The 23293-nt window shown below is 38.3% G+C and overlaps 1 protein-coding gene across 1 annotated transcript; it reads right to left on the bottom strand.

Annotated features, from left to right (window-relative positions):
• Positions 1 to 1533: 1533 nt before the first annotated feature.
• On the bottom strand, positions 1534 to 21577 carry LOC310957862 (macrophage mannose receptor 1-like; the record flags this gene model as incomplete). The annotated part of the gene is made up of 31 exons (XM_083928600.1): positions 1534 to 1787; positions 1880 to 1915; positions 2667 to 2825; positions 3087 to 3203; positions 3294 to 3461; positions 3790 to 3955; positions 5942 to 6174; positions 6597 to 6693; positions 8205 to 8243; positions 8360 to 8487; positions 9570 to 9675; positions 9984 to 10126; positions 10910 to 11010; positions 11385 to 11446; positions 11569 to 11732; positions 12946 to 12984; positions 13128 to 13281; positions 13407 to 13479; positions 14134 to 14246; positions 15686 to 15885; positions 15970 to 16118; positions 16305 to 16420; positions 16975 to 17088; positions 17858 to 18012; positions 18431 to 18610; positions 18723 to 18860; positions 19917 to 20039; positions 20211 to 20366; positions 20526 to 20696; positions 20857 to 21213; positions 21514 to 21577. 31 exons carry the CDS (start codon positions 21575 to 21577, stop codon positions 1534 to 1536), a joined length of 4275 nt encoding a protein of 1424 aa, XP_083784726.1.
• Between the last annotated feature and the right edge of the window lie 1716 nt (positions 21578 to 23293).

The raw sequence follows: 23293 nt of genomic DNA, 5'->3' as shown, positions 1-23293 counted from the left end.
GTTGCGTAACATTCACTGGTTTGTTATTTGGTCATAAACAACCAAGTCTCTTGCCATTCACTGAATTTGTCTCTCGTCATCTCTCCAGTTAGACTTTTTTTTTTTTACGTCTTCTTCTTCACCATTGTTGTTTGTATTCTCCCTGTAGTGCCAGCCACATAGAAGCATCATTCAGCATGCCCAATTGAATAATAATATATAGATTGTCATTCGAATATCTTTTTTGTAATACCTTTCTTCCCTGTCCCTCTGTTCTGCCTTGGGTTGAAATACTGATTGTAGATCTGGTTTTGTGTTGTGTTTTTTTTATAACTTTGGTACTTCGGAAACTATCACGTGGATATTGTGTTGTTTTGAAACTTGGCACTGAAAAGTATTGAAGTATCAATACATTTGACAACCCCCCTTACAAGTTACTAAAAGTCAATAACAAGAAAGCAGTTAGACTCGACAAAAAAAATAAATAAGGAAGGCTACGGGCACTGACAGCCAAGTCAACCTTGAAAGAAGTAGTGCAGACAAAGATCAATGGAATCCTGGCCACATATCATGTCATACAACTTAATGTCTTCCTGTACCTGCAGGCATTTACTTCCAACCTTCATGTTTAGGTCATGCAATACTACTTAACCATTTCTCCACCTATGGTGTCGAAATACTAAGCACACAAAGCTAAATACCCGCTTAATGATAATTATTTCTGTATCCTAAATGCTTTATACATTTTTTTGTTGAGTTCATTAGCACTAGATTATACACAGTATAATTTGGTCGACTGGACTAAATTGAAGACAAACACAATAGATGTGTGCCTTTTTGCAAAGGATGTTATGTTCAAAGAGGAAGTGGCTTCTGGGAATCTGAGAAGTGAGAGCACATTGTTGTTGAGTAAGAGGTCAAAAAGTAAACAGGTGAGATGTCCAAGTACAAATTGCTTAGTAGGCAAAGCAATTGTGCAACATCAAATTCAAATTGAAGTAAGGTTTAGTAATCCTTGGTAAATTGTTTTGTGTGTTTCAGCACTATTTGGACAAAACATTTCCTCTAAAGAATCTTTGGCCTCCCCCAAATACATCTCCTGCCTCTTTTGTCCGCAAACGGAATAATGTAAGTGTCTTGCATGATTGTAGAATTCATTTCGATCTAAGGTCTTAAAGAGATACTTTACTCAGTTCAGATGAGAACAGAACAGTGTTTGGCCTGTCTCAGTGGCAAACGTCCCTAAGGAACGTAGCACTGGAGAGTGTTGACAGCCAACCTGTAGCCAGCGTTAAAATTCACAGCACTATTGTCACCATCATAAAATACAACAAAAATCAATTCTATGTATTATATATATTATTTGAATAAATATGATGTCAAACTATCATTCCAAATAACACATAATACAGTCTGGCCATTTTAGCCGCTCTTTTGAAACTCCTCCCATTTCTGAAAGTAAAATCATCGACCATACAAAAGAGACAGCCACTAAACATTAGCCCTTGATAAGAGTGAGATTAGACTAAATTCTTTTTTTTTTTTTTTTTTAAATCACACAGTTATAACAGGCTCAGGAATCTCTTCCTCTATATTCTCCACCAGTTTATTGGTGTCAGCCACATCAGACTGTGACTGCCCATTACTGAAGAAGAGTGGGTTGTCAAAGGTGGTCACCGGGTCTGGGATGGGTAAGCGTTGACCAAACTTCTTGAAGAGGAAGAAGGCAATAAATGCCCCCGCAGCAATCCCAGTAATGACTATCCCAATTGCCACAGCAATGTGGCTACGCTGTCGTGGATTAACTACTGCACAGATTGGAAAAAGTAGATGAGGATCAGTCAAAAGACTTAAGTCAAACTCTTGCTTGAAACAAAGAAGGTAAAGAGGTGTTACTCACCAGCTATTGATGATGGCAATGGAACCGGTGGTAATACTGGAGAGAAAGAAGGGAAATGTGGCAATTATACACCGAAACCAGACTCCATGATATAAGAATAATGGCCCAGATAACGGAAACACTGAGTATGCCATTGTATAGGACAACCAACGCAGCATCTAAAAGCGCATTTATGCTCCAATTTTGTGCATAAATACAGACGTGCATTGTTAATGTTCTAATCACCACTGCCCTCATGCTTTCATGCATCCTCTGCATTGGAATGGACATCGAGCAAAACATCCTCTAGAGGGCGTTGTTCAGATTCATAAGTTACTCCAATAAAGTTTGAAAAAAAAGAAGTTTATGACAACAACAAACATGGCGACGACGGAGAAGATTACGATCCTGCGTCTATTGAGAGGGAGGCAAAATAGCCTACAGCGTTGTAGATCGCGGTGGTGTGTGAGACCATTAAGTAAAGGTTCACTTTTATTTTTAGAGCCACAATTACATATGTAAACATTCAGTGCTGTCAGTTAAGGAACAGTGAAGTCTGTCACAGTCTGCACATTGTCAATCATTGATACACTTCATGGAAGTCTTGAAAGATAAAGTCTTAAATGAGTCAGGCACCAACATGTAGTCTGCTGTCTCTGTGCCAGTCATGGCAAGACTTTGACTCTATAATTGCCTAATCTGGTCATGTGTCACTCATTTCAAAAGACAAAAATATTGTGTGGTCGCATCTTGGCATTATAAAAAACATCATTGAAGTCCATATACAATATAGGCAGAGTGATTTTACCTTTGGGTGTTTTGCAGATGTATGGTCTGTAATACTTCTTACGACCTGCATTCCATGTCCCATCCTTAGTATTTATCCCTCCAAAGCTGCGATCACCAGGTTGCCCTTGAGCCCAGTTAGTGTAGTCCATGACTGTTGTGTCCAACCATGACCACTCCCCTGGGGACAAATAGGATTTTTCTTGTTCAGTTTTTTTTTCATTTATTGCTCTTTTTTTGTTCTGCTGATAACTTTAGGCACACTTTGTGAACAATAAAAAAGTTTGAACGAATAATTCAAAAAGCAGTTTAAAACCATTGCATTTGTCCCCAAATAACATGTTTTTTCCCTCCACCACCTTTTTCTTTTCATATAGTTTTTTTTTTCTCACTAGGTAGCTGAATATTACTTGTCATGTAAGAACAGACAATGTGAATGTACCTTTGTGTGTCAGATACAAGCCAATCCAGAATGCGCTGTGACTGTCTTCAAATATTTTTGCATTACTTTTAATGAATTCTTGCTCCGAGGGATCTTCAATACTGGCTAGTGAGCCACCTTCACAAAACAAAAAAAAGTAGTCCTTAATGAAATTTACATGCATTTTAGTGTCAAAAAAAAAAAAATCTTAGACCACCAAGGACTTACCATGTCTTACACAGCTAGCAGATGCATCTGGCCACTCTTTTCTCTCTGTGAAAAAGATGTAACAGTACCCTTTAAATGATAGCCAGATAAAAGGCTGGCCTATGTTTGAATCATCAGGGTCTTCAGGGCAAACTCCTGGAAATTCACTTGAGTCTGTCGGTGGCACATCTGCGAATGAGAGATACATTAATGGCACTGGGATCAACCAATTGCTGTGTAGTACATGCTTTTAAATGCATCAAAATGACCACTTACAGTACAAATCAATGTTTTATGAAAAAAAAAACTGTCACATCTAAAAGCATACAAAGGTAAAAGTATATGATTCATATAATTTACATTTCTGACCAGTAATGTGAACACTGTTTTTGATATCCAAAGCATTAATATAGCAGGATGAGGGGGGGGTATATGTTATGGGAGGGAACTTGAGACATGTTGGCATTTGGGATGAGTTGCATTATTCAAATGATCATTAATGTGTGATTTGGCATACCTGTGGACTTCATGCAAACACTGTTCATGGTCTGGTTGCAGTGAGCGGTCTTCCATTTTCCATCCACATCCACGTAAACACAAGGTCTGTTACTGCTTGGTTCATTTTTACCCCATTGTGAAAAGCTCATGTGCAAGCCATCAATATATCTGAAATACCGATTTGTCTGAAAGTAAAGATTGAGGAGACTGCATTTAGCTTCATTATTTGACATTTTAAAAATAATCTGTAACCTCTGCTCTTTGCAACAATAATTGATTGCCATATTTCACTACGTTAGCAGAGTGGTCAATACATTGAAATATAATATTTAAGTTTCATTCATCCATTGAAATTTTCCATTCATCGTGCCCAGAGGGTGAATCATAATAGCATTCTGTTTCCACTTGTGCCAACATGAGGTTGACATTTGTGGTTTTAAGTGAAATGGCTCAACATCTGTCACTGTTGATGGATTTCCATTTAATTTTGTACAAACATGCATGTTACATGTTTCCCTCAAGATGAATTGTGTAAGTCTGTTATGGCAAATATTGGAACAGTGTAAAATGTAAATAGAACAATAATAATAATGTTATTAACTAATTAAATGTAGTACAACCAAAACATATCAAATGTTGAAACCGTGAAATGTTTTTTTTTTGTTTTGAAAATGATATCCTCATTTAGAACTTGATGCAAGCAACATGATTCAAGTTGGTTCAGTTGCAACCCAAGACTGGAAAAGTTGTGATGCTAAAATAAAACACCTGATGGAACATCTCACAATTAATGAGGTTAACTGGCACTAGGTTAGCAACATGATTGGGTAATAAAAAGAGCATCCAAGAGAGGCTGAGTCTTTCTGAAGTAAAGACGGGGAGGGGTTCACCACTCTGTGAAAGACTGTGCTGGCAAATAGTGCAACAATTTAATAAGTAATGTTTCTCAATGTAAAATTGCAAAAAAATTGGGGATTTAATAGTCTACAGTAAATAATATCAACTAAAGATTCAGAGAATCTGATTAAATCTCTGTACGCAAGGGACAAGGCCACAAATATTGGATGGCTGACTCAGCTGCTTCAGATGGTGATGCATTGAAAAAAACACGATACTGTAGTGAACATCACTGCATGAGCTCAGGAATACTTCTCAAAAACAATGTCTGCGAAAACAGTTTGTCGCTGCATCCACAAATGCAAGTGGAAATACAAACCATACAAAGAGGAAACTGTGTATAAACCAGATGCAGAAATGCTGCTGCGTTGTACAAAGTTGAAAACAGCCCTGCGGCATCAATGCACATGGCATGGGGAACCTGCACATTTGTGAAGGCAACTAGGCCTTTTTCAGGGAAGGCAATTTCAGCAAGATGATGCTAAACCGCATTTTGTGCATACTACAAAAGCATGGCTTGTAGTATCAAACATTTTTGGTGCATTATGAAATGCAAAAGAGACCCCAAGCCGTTGATCAGCTGAAATCTTACATCAAGCAAGAATGGGAAAACATTCCACTTTCAAAAATATCAGCACATGGTCTCCTCAGTTCCCAAATTCTGAGAATGGTAATAGAAGAGGTGATGCAACAGAGTGGTAAACATGACCCTGTCCCAACTGTTTTTAAATGTGGTACTGGCATTCAATTCTAAATGAGGATATCATTTTTTTTAAATACAATTTTCTGTTACAACATTTGAAAAGTTGTGTTTGTGCTATTTCCAATTAAATATTGGATTACAGTGCTATGTAAATCATTGGATTCTTTTTTTATTCATATTTTACACAGCATCCCGCACGCAGAAAAGGAGTTGTAATAAATTTGGTGATCTTTTCCGAATTTCATTTTCCGAATCAGGTCAAATTAAGGTTACAATTGCCCAATTCTTTGGTTTATGACCAAATAGCTGCCACACATGAGATGGATTTTTCATACATGATACGGAGATAAAGTAGATGCGCTCCCAGCACCTTTTTTTTTTAATTTACTTTTCTACTTTTTATGTAGGTAAACCATGTTAAACATCAATAATTAATTATAAAGGTGTCTGACTATCAGTTACCAAAATTATTAAATTGTTATTAAAAACTTTGTATTCCTAGTCAGTAGATAGAAGCAGAGATTTCTTTAGTTTTACTGTTGTGGTATTTTAGAGGCTTTCAACACTGTACCTGCATTTTGTTCAATCCGATCCACAGCGGAGCTTTGAGATTCAAAATTATCAGCTCAATATAGGCCTGTGACCACTTGTTTCGCAGGCTAGCCAGCTTGGCACCATCACCTTCACAGTGCTTTTTGGCTGCATCCCAGTTCATTTGTTGAGTTACAACCTTGATAGAGTCATTCAGTATTTTGACATAGTCGATAGAAGTTGTTGGTTCAGGGGAGTCTGGGAGTGAAGGGTCTGTTTAGGGTGAGAAATTAGATGAATTTAGATTTTCCACTCATCATTTCTTCTTCACTTTTAACAGAACATATAGTAATATTCAGGTTAAATGACGATGATAAGGATGGGAGATGAACTAGAGGATGAGGTCAGCATACAGTACTTCTGGCCACAAGGCAACGCAAGTCAAATATTTAGTCTTTTCTAACTTAGTCTAGTTTTTGCTCTGCTTTAAGAAACTCCTCAAGGTAATACTGTGTAACATTCTATGAAACAGAGGGGAGCTACAGGCTCAAGACACAATATTTGTATTTCCTTCACTATGACCGACCCCTTGTTACATTTTTATCATAAAAATGATTGGTTAAAGCCGCTTTCAGAAATACTATAAGAAAACAAGCCAATCTTTGTACTATGCAAAGTTCATAAAATGGGCTCACCAACATTTCGAAGACAGACATATCCATTGGTGTCATTGCAGGACTTTAGTTTCCATTTCCCAATACCAAGGCTAGGACTGGTATTGATCACAACACACTGTTGTGGGGAAGCACAGAGATAGAATGGTGAGTAAAGGGAAAACTGGATCAGGATCCGACCTCCAGAGGCATGATAATAAAAAAAAGTGTAGTTTTCTTAGGAACACAGCATACCTCTATTACCAATAATTGTATGTTCTTGTTTACTGACAGTTTACTATTTGTGAAAACGAAATAGAAATGGTTGTGCCCCCCTTAATAGAAGTGATATGTTATTAATGACATCTCATTAATATAAAGGCCATGTTCAATCTTGCATGGACAGATATACATTAAAAACAGTATTATCTTAAGACAGTAGTGCTCTGTATGTATGTATCGTATTGTGTAGTAGGTAGTCTTATTGCTACGAAACGGTGTACATAAATCATCATTTTGGGCTGCAATTTTTCTCAATGTACAAAATCTCACTTTACAATTAAGTACAAACTTCTTACCTGTTTATAGTCTTTATTTACAGATGTTTCAAGGTATTGTAAATCCCTTGGCTCCTGCAATATAAAACCATACATCTTTAATAAATACCGCAAAAAGTATGGAAATAAATCATGCAACTGCAGTTGACTCTCCTTCACTTGATGTTGACAGTAGTGACGGCTCAGTTCATACCCCAGTTAAGGAGTTACAGTTTGTATTGTATTGAAAATTTTCAAAAGACAGCGTAAAAGCTAATGGCATTACTAGCAAAGTGATGACCAGCCTTTCTCTGTTGCAGAGGCCACGGGAATTTGAAGCCTACTCTCTGGGGCGGCTGGACTAAAAGGCTGGAGGGCTTTTAATTTGAAAGGCCACATACAGGAAGACATAAGACTCATTGACTCTCAGTGTTTTTTTTTTGTTTTTTTTAACATGGCAGCTCCCTTGGCTGTTAATACAGTTAAAATTTTATTTTATTTCAAGGAATATTTCAAACACTTCCGTTTTACACTGTTAAGGCAACAGGTCACAATGGTTATAACTCTGAAAAGAGATTGAAAATACAAAATGTGCTTTAGCATATTCAATGGGTTTCCATGTCCATACCCTAAAATGGTGGTGCAAATCCAATCAATTTGTTGTGCTAACCTCAGCACGTTGCTTATGGTGTACAGCTAAAAGTTTCAGGTACTCGACCTTGTGAACTTGAGCTCAACATTACGTTCATGAATCTACACATCGTGTCTTCTGCGTGTGGCCACATGCACCAGACCGTGACCCCCCCCAACCATGATGGTTTGGAACAAAACCGTTACAGCGTTACTCTTTACAATGTAGAGGATCTACTTTATGCATACTACACTTTTACACAGTAGGGCCTCATATTAAATGTGAACATGTTACCAGAAATCCATGATGAAAGTATGTCTAGAAAGGAGAAAAAGACAATGGAGAAACAAAGTGTCACATTTTCATACACACACAAATGATCAGGAATGCATCACATTATAAAACAATTCAGATCATGTCCACTACTTTATGCATACTATAATTGTACACAGTTGGGCCTCAATTTAAAGTGAAGATATTTACCCAAAGTCTTTCTTGGTAAAACATGTGACGATGGGATCTCTAAAATGGAGAAAAAGACAATGGAGAAATGTCAAATTTTGACCAATTATCAGGGGTACTGCACACAACCCACTCGCATCACATTAAAAAACACAATTCAGAGTCTGTTCACTTACTTGCAATTCCAAGTTAACATATGATTTTGGTTGCCCATCTGTCCAAAAAAATCCACTTGAATATAAATTGTGAAAACCAATCCAAAGGTCTGTAGTAGGTGTTTCAGCCATAAGAGTCATCAAAAACACTGAAAATTAAACAGAGCAATATTTTAAGAATTTAATGTCTTCTTTCTCTCCAGTTGGATCTCTTTGTTTCTATGTGCACTTTTGGAGATACACTGTCACCTGTGTCTGACATGTAGGTCTACTATTAACTGGACAACAACAAAAATCTATGACTTAGATGGGAAAGGATTTGGCACCTCGAGGCCACAAGCAGAGCTATAGATTAGTTTTACAACTGTATAAACATTAGTCACTTGAGCTTCTTAAAATTTTGGTAACACTTTATTTAAAGTGGTGTGCATAAGACTCACATGACACCGGCCATGAAAAGGAAGGAGTCTTTATAAATGTTTGACTGTTTTAAATGCAAAGCTGGACTTGCACACACAGCCTACGAGACTGTCAGGGAATATGTTCCATGGTGGTTTTCCTGCCAGCTTTGGCTCCTGGCACCCCAGGTTAGTCAGCTAAACCACTAGCTGTATGGCTAACTGAACTAACTTCCCTTATGGTTCCACATTAATTGAGGTCAAGGAAAAAACATCCATGACACAATGGTCCCATGACCAGTTTGATGTAAACACTTAATGCTAAATTGTTTCTGAGTTTGATAATTAGTTATGCTGACATTTGATATATGACATACCTGCATGATATTAAGGTTATGCCAGCTTGTTTAATGCCTGTATCGCATACATCAAAACAATGTCCACTTCAACAGTGTGGTACATTAAGTCTATACTCCAGTAACACAGGGCACACAGTGTGGATTAAAAGTGTCATAATTTACTGAATAATGAGACTTAATGACAGGTGTCGTGTCAGTCTTATGCACACCCCTGCACATAAAGTGTTACCAAACATGTTTCTCATTTAAAACTTTTTGTGTAATAAAGTGATTATTTAACCTCCAGCCTCACAATCATCACAATCCCTCCATTTAAAATCAAATGTGACATATAAAGTAAATCGAAAGAGATACAAATATACAGTGTAGGCCTGGCTACGGTTCTGCAATACATGGACTTTGCAACCATGAACATGGGAAGAAATTTAAGAAGAACAGTGTCGTGCAGCCAAAAGGGAAAGAGCAACAACAAACCTTCCACATGTCTTGAGGAAATAGAGGCCAAGTTTCCACCCATAGCTTGGCATTGTTTCCTGGCTCCATCCCATGTTGATTTCTGGTCGTTTATGATGCTGTAACACTAGAGGTGAGGAATTATATGTTGAATTACACCAAATATAGCCACTCAAAAATGGGGTTAGTACATTGATCCCAGTGCCACAAGACAAAACAGCTAATGTCCTTTTTAGACTGCATAGCCTGGGGCTATATACGGTTCACATTGCACTTCTACTAGCCCCTGTATAAAAAAGGTATAATCTAAATTATCTATGTTGACAGTGTTGACTAGTCCAAGGCCAATGTCATTGCAAGTACTGCAAATTTAAATCTGTCCTACATGAGTTTCATACCCATCCCTTTAACACAACACACACAGTGACATCTGACCTTAGAGTTAAATTTTTTCCAGCGGGGTGGGCAGCCACCTTTTGGTGCCACTGTGGGTGCCACAGTGGTGTTAGCAGGTGGTGATTCACTGCGCTTACAAATGGAGTAGTGCTCATAGCCACAATTATAATCATGCCAGAACCCTGTGAACCAAAAAAGACATGAAAATTAAGACTGAAAATAAACACATTTAATATCAATATGGAGTTGAATTTATAATCCTTAAGATTTCACAAAATCAGTCCCTTATTTAAACATATAATGTGTGTACTGTGTATGCTGTAGTTGTTTTTAATGTTAGTGGCTGAGTCTGCCAATCGTGTGCTAGATGAAGATTACCTACTTATGAACTAGGGTCATTTTATCACATTAATAGCCTGACTGTTCACCTCATAACTGAGTGGCTTTTAATGTGAAGCCGCCCCAGGAAATACAACAAATTTGTCAACATGAATGGCACTTATCACAATCGTTCCTGTCTACAAAACAAGGCAACGGCCATTTTCAGCATTTTTCATCAGCGCATCAATTTAAATCTTTGAAAGTATATATAACAAGAAATAGCAAGTGTGAATTTACTGAGAATTTATTTATTTAGATGGAGAGGTGTTTGTAACAGGCTGAACATCTCCAACTCCTTAGCATTGTAGCCAACTTCTGTGTGCTATTATGTGAAAAACTACTGTTAAATGAGCCTGATGTTGCAACTAGTGCTGACTGTCTTTTTTTAAGCAACCAAGGGGAGTTGTTTGGCTATGTGGTAAACAATACGCCAGTTCCTCTACAATTGTTTTACTGTCAATGTAGCTGCTCATTGACTGTCCGCTGTTAACTGCACTTGCCGAATCCACCAGGACTGAAATCTTAAGGTTTACAACTTATGCTTTATGCTTTCATTTGTTTGTGAAGGTGAATGGTTTACTCACCCGTAGAATACTTCATAACAGCACAGTTCTCATCATAATTCTTGAAATCAGGCTGACCTTCATCCCACCTTTGAAACAACACTTGAGAACCATCCGTCCACCTTAAACGATCACAAACAAGTCACAAAAACAACTTGTTTGAAGATAACACAATGACATACTGATTCAAGTCTAAAGGCTAAAACTATTATTATTCTTCCAGGTTAAAATCCCCCCGAAAAATTTGCTAGAGTGGAAGAAAAATAAGCAGTTTTATGCTGTGAACATCAACACTGCCGATAATCTGTACTGTCTAGAAAGAAGCCAAGTTCAACACTAGAGTTACAGAAATGTGATTATAACATATTCGACCGGTGGGGTAAACTTTGTGTTTTATACATTTCATACGTCATTATTCTTGAACTTCGAACTCAGATTTATTTTCGCTATATTATTTTCAGACTTTCTTCCTAATTTGTATTTGATTCATACTCACTCAGATGTTCCATCAAGATCTATTGTCAGGCCTATCCAGTAGGAATTATAACTCCTGGATATCTACACACACAGAGACAGGCACACCATAAAACCAGCAGCACTTACATTTCGGTGTGGGCTGAAGTTAAATGCCATGGTTATCATTACTTTAATTGTCTAATAGTATAAATATCACTGTTTACCTGTTTCCACAAAAAGACCCTTTCTGCTTCGTTGTTGATAGTAACCAAGTCACCGTGCCTCTGCTGGCAGAAGCGACGAGCTTCTTCCATGGCCATCGGCTGATTGTTAATAAAATACTGATGTCCATTCCATTCAAGCCACCCATCCGATGTATTATTGAAGTCTGCAAACGTTATAATAATATGATGTAACGTAACTGTATGGAGTATGATGGCGGTTTAAATTAAACGGCATGCTGCAAGTGAGGTCCACTAACAGGAAAGATCATAATCCTGCCCCTAACCCGGTATGGTTATGTGATTAATGTACTCAAAAAATTCAAAATGCCATTGCCTTAGATAATTACTCATATGACTGTTACAAGAACAATTCATAGTGTTTTGTGATATGCCACCTCTAAGATATGGTTCTTTAAGCAACTAAAATGACTTGGCTGATGTCAGAGAAGGATTGGTTAAAAGATGGGGGATTGCTGTGAACAGATTTCATCGGAACTGTAAAACTATTCACAGCTCATTCTGTGGATTATCCAGTGACATTAGGTTTCCCCTCCACCTGTTTTAAACCTAAAGGTGAATGGCCAAACTCATCTCATTATTTAGGAAGCAATAGAGTCAAATATGTTTAATCATTTTTTTGATGTTATCAGTCAAGTTTTTTTTAGTAGCTACTATAACTGACTAGCTAAATAGCTTGTTCAAGCTTGTTTAGCAAACAGGAAAAAAAAATGGACGGTGGACGGGGAAAATGGCGCCCATTCATTCTGATGGAAAGCTGCTCAGTGGTGCCTTTAAGGACGCCGCCAATTTTGGTACTCGTGGACGCGGGACGACATACTGGATGTAGAAAAATCTTTGCCTTCCCGAGCCCATGCCTGAGCGCCAAGAACGAAACAACACAAAAAATGACAGAAAAAACATCTGACACAATGCACAGGATTTAAGCTGCTGGAGGGGTTTTACTACGGCTCGTTTCTCCTGCCCTTATTGGTAGGGTCTAAAATTTCGCCCACATACATTTTTTAGTAGAGGGTCTGAAGATAATTATGAGCCTTTCAATGGTGATCTCCTCTTCCCCGCATGTATGGGAGTAAATGGGCAAATGTGCTTCCGGGCACAGGACCACCAAACAAACAGGCTTCAACTCCCACATTCACGCAACGCTGTGAATGTGGGAGTTGTAAAAGTATGCAGCTGTGAATGTGGATAGTATATGAGAGCCTCCAGAACAAGTGAACTGGGACTCAGGGTGCGTCCATGAAAACAACCTGCACGGTTACAGGAAAACGTGTCTTTGTGTGGACAATTCAATTTTACTTCCAACAAACTAGCTAAACAAGTGTATTTCTATGTGGTCACACATAATTGCTCACTCACCAGGAGTTACAGGGTCTGGAGGCGGCTTTGGAGTTGCTCCTGTGAGGACGTAATAAATAGCCTATATTTAGAACACAGCATTGATTGTAACCAACCACTCAACCACTCAACTTTCAACAAATGTAACGAAAGAATGACCCACTTTTCTTTGAAACCCATGTAACCAAATGACTATGCTTTACCTGCACGGATCTGACACAGCCATCCATTGTACTTCTCGCACTGCACATCGTTCCAAGACCCGCTGTAATGCTGCAAATGTGTTTTGAATTCAGCACAAGATTCCACGTTGTTTTTATTGTTTGGCTCTCCCTTCTCCCAGTGCTGGAAGTTTACCTGTAAACAAAAGCAAACATTTGTTTTCATGTTATGACAAAATGGTTTATTTTCATTTAATTGAGTTGCATAAAATAAAATTGATTTACTCAACCACTCTAAAAAAGAGAAAACTGTTAACTCACTGGGGATCTATCGCTCCAGACGAAACCAGTGACTGGGTCAGGGGCACTAAGTCCAATCCAGACGCTTGCATAGCTATAATGGACCAACTCATATTAATGATTTAAATATGCAACATGTGAATGTTTTAGAAACAAAGGTTGCCTAAATTCATAATTATGTACTGACTAGGGATGCACTAATCCGATATTAAGATCAGATATTGGGTCTGATATTGACATATTAGCTGGATAGGGTATCGGATTATTAACCAGATCCATGGACCGACTGTGCAGCATGCCTGTTGACTCACAACCAACACCAGCAACAACATTGAATGAGCAAAGACTCTGTATGGAGGTATTTCACCTAGTTTTAGTGAACTGAAATACAGAAATAAAGATACAAATGTTCAAATTATAAAGTTACACACAAGTTAAACACTGTAACAATAACCTGTGCTACGATTTACTTGTATTAATACTTACGAAAAATGACAATTAGCATTAACTTAACAGTGTCCCAGTGCTCACCCAGACAAAAGACATTATTGATCTTGTGTGACCATTTTTGTAATTTTTGTAATTTCTTGATCCTTATTTGTAATGTATTTTGTTCTGCCTAGGATCATGCTTATCGTCACATAATATTTATTTTTGACAAGCAGGATTCATTTACAGCATCTTGAAGGAATGACAAAAGAGTTTGTCAATTGCAGCCCTAATTGTATGAGACCAGGTCTTACTGTACCTTCTCATTATTTGCTCAGCAGCGCTGTGGATGCTGAGCAGGTCTCCTCCGATGGCCCTGCAGTAATCTCTGGCCTCAAACCAGGTCTTCTTGTTTGAAGACTCTGAAAACAACTTGAACAGCAGACAAGAAGGTCAACTGTGATTGAAGTTTTGGTAGTTTCACTTTACTCTCATTAAAATGAACATGTAATTTAATGCCACCACATAAATAGCTACATATTATGTAGGGCTGACGTCTTCTTGTTGCTAGATCCGTCAGTATGCTCTTGTCCAACCGTTTTTTTTTTCAGCTGAGATGCCTTGACCCCACTATTCTAACATAGTCATGTTATAATGCGAGAATCCAGCTGTTGGCCAGCAATGAGGGTGCTTTGATATGGAATATCCACAGAAAAAACTCTCTAATCAGAAAAAAAAGAGGCAGCGCAGAGGCGCCCAGTGCAACAACAGAGTGTAAATACACAGTGCACCCATCACACATAACACAGGAAAAAACACATCGGTGGACACAATGCTTACTCCACAGAACGGTGGAGATTAGTCTGGCAATATGAGAATAATCTGGAGATTACAGAGAGATTTCGACCAATTGATTGGTCGAAAAGTAGAATTGCAGTTGACCTCGATTTTCTTTGGTTGACTACAACTCTAATATTCTGTCATGACTTTCTGTTTTCAGTGTGTGAATGACAGAGCTTGACATGGGCCACGCTGAGAATTGAGATGCTACATTTGACATTCCAAACATTAATATAGCAGCAAAAAAACATTTGCTCTATAAAGATATAGTGGAGTAATGGCGTCAATACTGAATGAAGTCACTCTCCCTGTGTGTGTCCTGTAATCCCAGTTTCTCTGTTGTTTGTTCTGGTAGCCCCCCAAAGTGCATGTTAGTGCATGCGAGTGCCTTATGCGTCGTTATCAGAAGCCAAGGATTGTAACAAAGCGTCGGTATTTGACGAGTTGGGTAATAGTTTGAGAGCTGTGTGAAGACAATCCAAGTTTACTTTTTGTTCAGCTTGTTTTGTCTGACCAACTGTCTGAATATTTGGCATTTTTTTACCCTTAAAAATGGCTTTAACTATTCAATTGTCAAAAGATGTCTGTTGAGGTCTGTTGAGGAGGTGACTGATCCAATGGATGAAGTTATTGGTAGATTACTGGCTGACGGTGGGCATTACTGTAAGGAGCCAACATTGCGTGAGTCTTTCATCTCCCAATACAATCACACTTGTAATTTTCTGCGTAACTAAGATGCCACTTTGCTTTTGGCCTTGCCTACCACAGTCATTTGCAATGTTGTAAAAAGAAAAAGTCATGACATCTCTAACAGTAGTCTCAGACTTAAATCTGAGATTTGGTGAAGATGATGTCTGATGATGTGCTGCAAACTTTAACTTTACCAGTGAGGAAAACCTTTAGTTGGAACTATTACCATGCTCATCAAGTTAACTACTGTAAGAGGAGAAATTAAGTCACAGAAGTCATCTAACATTATATCAGAAATGCAGATACGTGTTTCACACTTGTTAAGCAGCACTGGATTTTACCTTAAAGCAGAGGTTTCCTGTTAGCTTTTGAGTCCAGCCTTCAGCGCACTTAGGAGGGGGAACTGTGGGTGGTGCAGGGGTCAGAACTGCCCCCTCTGCCAGGTGTTTGCAGATGTATTTCTCCTTATTGCTGCAAGGTAGTACATCCCAGAGGCCAGCAAAAACACCAGTTGTCATGGCAACACAGCCCTGTTGGTGACCTTGCGTTGTTGAGGGAGAAATTAGTCAAATTATGAATCACTTTCTTCCACATCTTACAAATGGAGTTTAGAATGTCTCCATACCTGGCATTTCAGCGTTCCAGTGGGTAAACTTCACTGAGTCTGTGTTGGTCCATGTAAACTGATCAATGTCTTTCTGGTTCGAGAGGCCGAGCCAGAAGTATTTCTCGGGTCTCAACCCCACCAAGCTGACGAGGAAGGCATTATCCACCCTGGAAATATTTACACAATCAGAACGACAGGACGTCACAATTCCATGAATGATGTACATTAACAAAAACATTAAGTTTCAGTTTCGTTATGCAAATTCTTATATATCCCGTTACATCATGACAGTTAAAATCTAGCTCACTCATTTTGATTATTTTAAAATATTTGGAGACAAAACATTTTTTTACCCATTTGAAACATCAGCTAAGTAGGAATCTGTGCTCTTGCAGACACCCTTTGCTTCGTCAAATGTCTTTGTCTCTGCTCCTACAAAGTAGCAGTAGGAGCCGTGTCTTTTCCAACCCTGGATTGCAGGAAAACAAACCAACCATAATATATCTGCTGAGATCTGAAAGGGTTACTTACATCACATTTTAAGATATATGGCTTTTACTTTCCATTCTCTTGTGGAGCAAAAGCTCCTTACCCAGTGTGGAAACATGACCTTACATACCTTCCTTTTTAACAATCCAATGATTCATACATCATGATAGTATTTTTGCACAATTCATTGCATAAAAGAGGTTTTCTTTAATTAATTTTGCTGGATCTATACTCTTGATCCATCGTACACCCTAAGTCACAGCTATAGAGTTTTGGCTTTGAAGCTGCCACTAAATGTGATCAGCTGCTTTACTTTCAAATGAAAATTGGACTTTCTCAACAACTTTGGCAAAATGCAGTATAAAGAAACAAATATATAAAAGAAAATGCAATCAAGTATTTGGATCCAACTTTTCTGTACTTGACTGTTGTCAAAGTTTTAAGGTACAACGCCCAGTCCTGTATGGTAACACTTCAGAGTTTAACCAGAGACAGACATTTCAAAATATATCAGAGGAAGTGATGTTCACGCACAGTTTTGCAGCCTATGTTCTGCTCCACTTCATCTCCAGAAGGTTCAGAGTCTTTCATCTTCATACAAATGAAGCCATGTTTCTCATCACACGCACGGTCAGCCCAGTTCCCATTCTGCAACAAAGAAGTACATTAAAACATCTGTATCACAGTCGACGTACAGATACAGTAGATGGGAAAAATTACAATGTTCTGTATGTTTTCAAACAAATAGCCTAAATGGATTATCATCAACAACACATGCACATATATAGTACACAAACTGTATATTAAATTCAACAAATATGTCACCCAACATTACACTTGTTGGTTGATTGTTTCCAAAATTGCAGATATAGAATGCTACTATAACAGCCTTCTCCTTTTTTTGAAGGCTTTCTATAAGATTATGCAACCTGGCTGTAGGGATTTTCTCCCATTTCACAAAAGCATGAGTAAGGTCAGCCTGTAATATTGGGTAGTAAGGCCCAGCTTGCATGTGTTGCTTTTATTCAATGGGGCTGAGGTCAGGGCTTTGTGCAGTTAAGTTAGGCATGTTCTTCCACGCCAGCCTCTGGGGAAAAAAAAAACGTTTTTTTTTTAACTTCTTGACCACAAGATCGTTATTGTGTTGAAACAGGAAAGGGCCCTCCCTAAACTGTTGCCACAGCGCTTGTTTAAATATTGTATGCTGTAAAATTTTCTTGATTGGATTTAAAGGACCTAGCTCAAAACAACCTCAGAGAAAAAGTACACAAAAGCATGTGCGGATGCACTGAGTTTCCATATACTCTATAAAGCTGTAAGATTTGTCAGTTTGCTTTGAAGCGGGATGCTTTCATTGGATACATGATAATACTTTTACGAGAGGCTATATGTACCATATCCACATGACACTCCTTACCTCTCCCCTGATGAGAACACAGTCTTCTTGGTTAGTAAAAACAGCAGGTTTCCCAAATTCCCAGCTAGTGAAGCTGACAGTAGAGTGGTCAATCCAGTCAAACAGGCCCTCTGTCTTTCTGTCATTCAGTCCAATCCAAAGCTCATCAGTGGATGCTGCAGTCATGGACAGAAAAAAAAAACTTTCTCTCAACTGCCTGTAAGATATATTTATTCTGAAGCCCCGCTTGACACCGTATGCTTGTCTGCTATTTTGTTCATCAGTTTTAGAGAAGCTTACTGGGTCAGATATCTTAGTGCAATATATGACATCTTCTTTCACATGTTAAAGAGAAAAACAAAACAGGACTATAGTTCTTTATATGACTGAGACTTTGATGTTTATCACATTCCAGAAAATAAAACTATGATGAGGATGAGATTTATTCATACCATACCATTCACACCATTAGAGGGCAGTTTGTGTACAGTTTTGCCTAAGGGTGGCGCCAGAGGAAAGGCCTGCAAGCTCATGGGTTTGTTGTACAGACTCTTTACTTTCAGTTATAAGGATTTTTTTATTGTCCTCATGTACCATAGCCAAGTTGAGAGATGACAAAGCTTTGGTCCTCCACATTGCCAATGCTCACTAGGTCCCCTCCTTCTTTGCGGCAGGCTTTCTGAGCATCAGACCATGTTTTCTGAGTACGCTGGAGGTGAAAGCAGTGGCCATTGTAGGGAATCCAAGGGCTTGAACAAAATCCTGTCTCAGCAGCTGATCATGAAAAGAACAGAGAAATATAAGTACTTCATCTCTGATATTATACAATTAATTAACCATATACAAAACAGTAACAGTAAAAGGTGGAAATTGATATTTTAATTACCTTCAGTAGGAAGAGCCCCAGCTCCTTCACTGTAACAGATATACCCCAGTTTCTTTGTGCATGTTGAACTTTGCCATGAGTACTGTACATCACCATTAACAATAGCACAGTCGTGTCCTGGATTAGCAAGTGGGTGTCCTAAAAACAAGAAGGTGGTTAAACGTGACATGTGGGTTCTCAGACGTGATTCTCAGATATGAGATATGAGAATATTTTGTCATGAAAATGACAAAAGATTGATGATTATTTTGCAGAGCAGAGCGGATTCGTCATAATATTGAAAATGTACGTCAGGAATACAGTAGACCTTTTATGCCTCTGCACCAGCGACAGCCGTGGCCAGAGGCATTATGTTTTCGGGTTCCTGTTCTCAGGAACAACTGTCCACTTGTACTTTAGGATGTACTGATTTTTGATGTCAAAGCAGTCGGGTTGACATGTGTGAAGCCTCTGTGTTTTGCCAAAAAATACATTTAATACCTTATTATTAAATTCCTTTAAGGTTTTCATTGCATATATTATGTAAGTCTGGACAGTTTGGAACCACAATGTGGTAATTCTAGTTCATTATGTAGGGTGCAAGGCTAAAACCTACCTTACCTATTGTATTGAGTTATTCTGATGGCATGTGCTATACTGACCACGTTGCATTTTGCGATCTATAGCCAATGGATTGTGTGTTGATGTTATGACTAATGTTTAATGTCCTTGTATTGTAGGGAACTTGAATTTGGTGTCTTTTTATTGGTTGTTTTTATGTTATTGTCATCAACTGTCATGTGTCTCACTCTCTGAGAAAAATTCCCTTAGTGGATGAATGAATGATCTATCCATCTATCTATCTATTTATCTAAAACTGGAAATGAAGATAGTGGAATTGTGTGTGATTCGAAATGTGCACATTATTTTCTATACTACCATGACCAGATTTGAACAGCAGGGGTGACGTCCCTTTGATAAATTCAGTTATTGTATTATGTAAGTCTTGAATCGAAACTGCTAAACAGAAGTCCTCAGTTTCCATAAACATCTGCAGTGTAGCTGTGGTGTGAAAGTATGAAGCAATGATTATATCGGATTTGGAACTGACTGGCAACATGGTTTGTATGAAGTACAAATGATAAAGGAAAGCTACAGTCATCTTAGCATTTAAAGAATAGCAACACAAAGGATTGAAGTGAAAAGGAAACTTACCCGAGTCCCAGTTCAGATAACGGTAAGGCCTCCCGTTAGACCACTGCCAGCCATGTTTTGGGCTCTGGATCAGCCCAGTCCAGAGTTTGTCCCCCTGGCCCCTACCCTCTTTCCCTAGTAGTGCTGTGCGTATGTTTGTGTGTGTTTTTAAAAATGATAAAACTATAATGAGTAAGGCTCTAACATAGTGTATAATCACAAAAACAAAGGAAAAATATACATGCATACATTTAAATTCATAAATAAAATACGTTTTTTTAAATGCTTTATATATGTATCGTAGTTGCTCCTTACCCGTGAGGTAAGCCTGTTCGTGAGGATCGGTGATACTGAGCAGTGAGGCCACTTGCTGTTTGCAGCTGGCTTCAGCCTGGGCCCAAGTCAGAGCTGCCTGTGTGTTGAGCTGGTAATACGCTCCTGTTGCAACGTGTTTGTTCCAGTTTTCTCTGGCTGTGAAATACACATATAAAAATATGAAATTGCATTTCAAAATGTAATATTTTGAAGTTTCAAACTATAACCCATTATACTGTCAACCAGTGTACACTTTAAGGTTTGTGTATTGTAACCGTTTTGTCATTGCAGTTAAATGAAACGGGCAGTACTCACTGTTACTTGGGCAGTAGCCCCAGAGCTCATGGTCATATTTCGTTTGAACCGCACACCATGGTTGCTTTACTGAGGAATCAGGACTAAAGCAATCCGCGTACCACCGGTTTTTGTACAGGAAGGGAAACATGCAGGGCCTGCCATTTGCATTTCCTCCAATGGTGAAATATTCTAAAAAGACAAAAGAACAAAAATGTACAATAATTAAAATCTGGGATGGAGCCCTTTCAGTGTGTCCTTTTTTTTATCTTCCCAACTCGATTGATGAAAATATTATAATTAATCTAAAGATTTACAAAGAATTGACTAACAATAGTGTTTCATACTGTACCTCTGTATGTTCTTGTACAAGCACCATTGGACGTCCCTGAAATGGTGAGGTGGTTGTTGGGTCCTATTGTTTTGGAGAGAACTGCTGTGTTATCTGCAGTCAGTTCAATGTAAAGCGCTTGGTCTTTGAGGGCTAGCACGGTTCCATTGGTGCATTCCCACTTTTGGAGGTCGCTGTTTTCGTCACAGTCGTAGAGGCTTATTTCGCTTCCAACACTTTTCCCCTGGACTCCCAGGCACTTATTTATCCAGTCAACCATCAGTCGGTTACCAGTTGTCCAGCGTATGTCCAAGCATTGGTAATATTGTTTAATCAAACAAAAACCAGTGGCTTTGTTAGAAAGTTGAAATGATGAATCTGTTGAGAAAGATTGTTCAAGGATTCAATACACCGTTGTGTGTGTGATAGAATGCAGAATAAATAAGGATCAGTGTTGTTTAGGTTGTCTACTTGGATTTTATTCATTAATTATTCACATAATAAACAGAAATGTATTTTACAATAGGCATCATAATCTCCTCAATATTGAACTATACCATGTGTCAAGGATGCAACAGCCTCACATAGTGTTATATATAGCCAGCAATGTTCATGACACACCTGCTCTGTAAAACCCCCCACAAAAGGCTTTAAACATTAAAAGTTGGAATACTTTACCATCTGAAGCCAAACATTGTAATGTTTGGATAAGGAGCACAACGACAGCGCAGGTTTTCTTCATTTTTAAGGTTCTTCTGAGATGTCTCACAGCTGAGGACCTTTCCCATGCATTTCTCTCAGAGGATCAAATAGTTGTGTGAATGATTGTGGAAAGAGGAGAATATTAATACCATCTACCCATCCTGCCACGTCATGTAATTTTTTTACCGTAAGAATCAGCATCATGGCTTATTTGTCAACCATTTCAGATGAAAAGGGAGTGTTTCTTCCCATAGAAGCTCTGTTCACAGAAACTCATCATCCAGGCGAACAGGAAGTGCTAGTGCCAAATAGGGGTGTCAGTATTTCATATCAAAATCGAAAATTGATAGAAATCAGATTTAAATGTCAATCTTCGCAATCAAGAATACATCATCAACAATCATCACTAAATCCATGATAGGATATGGCCTTAGTGTGGTACATTCAAAAAATGTGGTTATATCGCATTTTATACTCTTGATACTTCTTCGTAGAGCATATCAAAGGATTGAATGTTTTGCCGGACATAGTCTCTTTAGGTAACCGGTGCTGACGGATGCACAACCGGTTGACAAGTGCACAGGAAAAATGAAATCATGCGGAAGAAAGCACACTGTCAGCATGTGTATTGTCTCAAACGGCTAAGACAGTTACACCATAAACGGAAAAAAAACCTTAACAATGCATCTAAAGATCTATAGCATTCCAAATAGAAATGGAAATAGATAAAAATAGAAGGGCAACACCAAGTAAGTGATTTTTATCAACAAAAAAGTAAAAACAGGGGAACAAAGTCAATGAAAATGAGACTCATCAAGTATTGTGCACTTTTTACAATAAGGAAGCCATCATAATGCTGACTGTCAGTTTTTATTAATTTTGTCTCTGTAAGCAAAAGTAAACTTCTCAGGAATTGATTGAATTGTTTCTGATCGACATGAAGCCCCAACTTGTGTAAATACTTAATGTGACTATGTCATGTTATGTTATGATGGCATACTGACTTCCCCGCTTGACTGATGATTAACACTGATACTGTAAGCGCTTTACTATAACAGTGTAAATGCTGGTAACGTCTTTGCTGCCACAGCAAAAAAAACAAGCAAACAAAAGAAATCTCTTCCCCACGCCTGCATTACAATATCCAGTAACTTTATCTTACATTCATTTGTTTACAGGTTACAGGTTTGCATTTTTTAAAAATGGGCTTACTCAGATAAAGAAAAACAGGTGAGGTAGGTCAGCAAGAGCAGGGATTTAGTTAGCTAGACTGATCAAATGAATCTTGAACATGATTGCATAGGTGTAGTTAGTTTGTGCATGTGATATCTTGTTACTGAAAAGAATACTGCTATAATTGATTGATTGGTTAATTGAAGGCAGTGTGGAGTTTGTGTGATGGTGCGTTTGTTCATTTGTGTGTCCTTGCATAGCTCAAAAACTGTTTATTTGATCTCCTTCACACTGTCAGGTGTATTGATGGGGAATCAGTTGTGTCCAATCTGATGCAATTTGGACACATGACCAGTTCATTATTAATAAACTTTGAATAAATGATAAGCGACCTGGGCAGCAGCCTGGGCGGGGCTTTAGGGAGTGGAGCATGCTTCAGCAAGTTACAAATAGTTTCTAACCTTGTGTTAAATACGTCAAAGCAAGTGACTAAATACACCAATTAGTAAATGAATACCTCTTGAAGCGTATTTCACTGTGCGTGTACCTGACCGTGAGTGCTGCGTATACAAACGTTACAACT

This window comes from Echiichthys vipera (genome assembly GCF_963691815.1).
Source record: "Echiichthys vipera genome assembly, chromosome: 15".
Classification (NCBI taxonomy): domain Eukaryota; kingdom Metazoa; phylum Chordata; class Actinopteri; order Perciformes; family Trachinidae; genus Echiichthys; species Echiichthys vipera.
The sequence above is the reverse complement of the archived record's forward strand: the minus strand, read 5'-3'. Positions and strand labels throughout refer to the sequence as shown.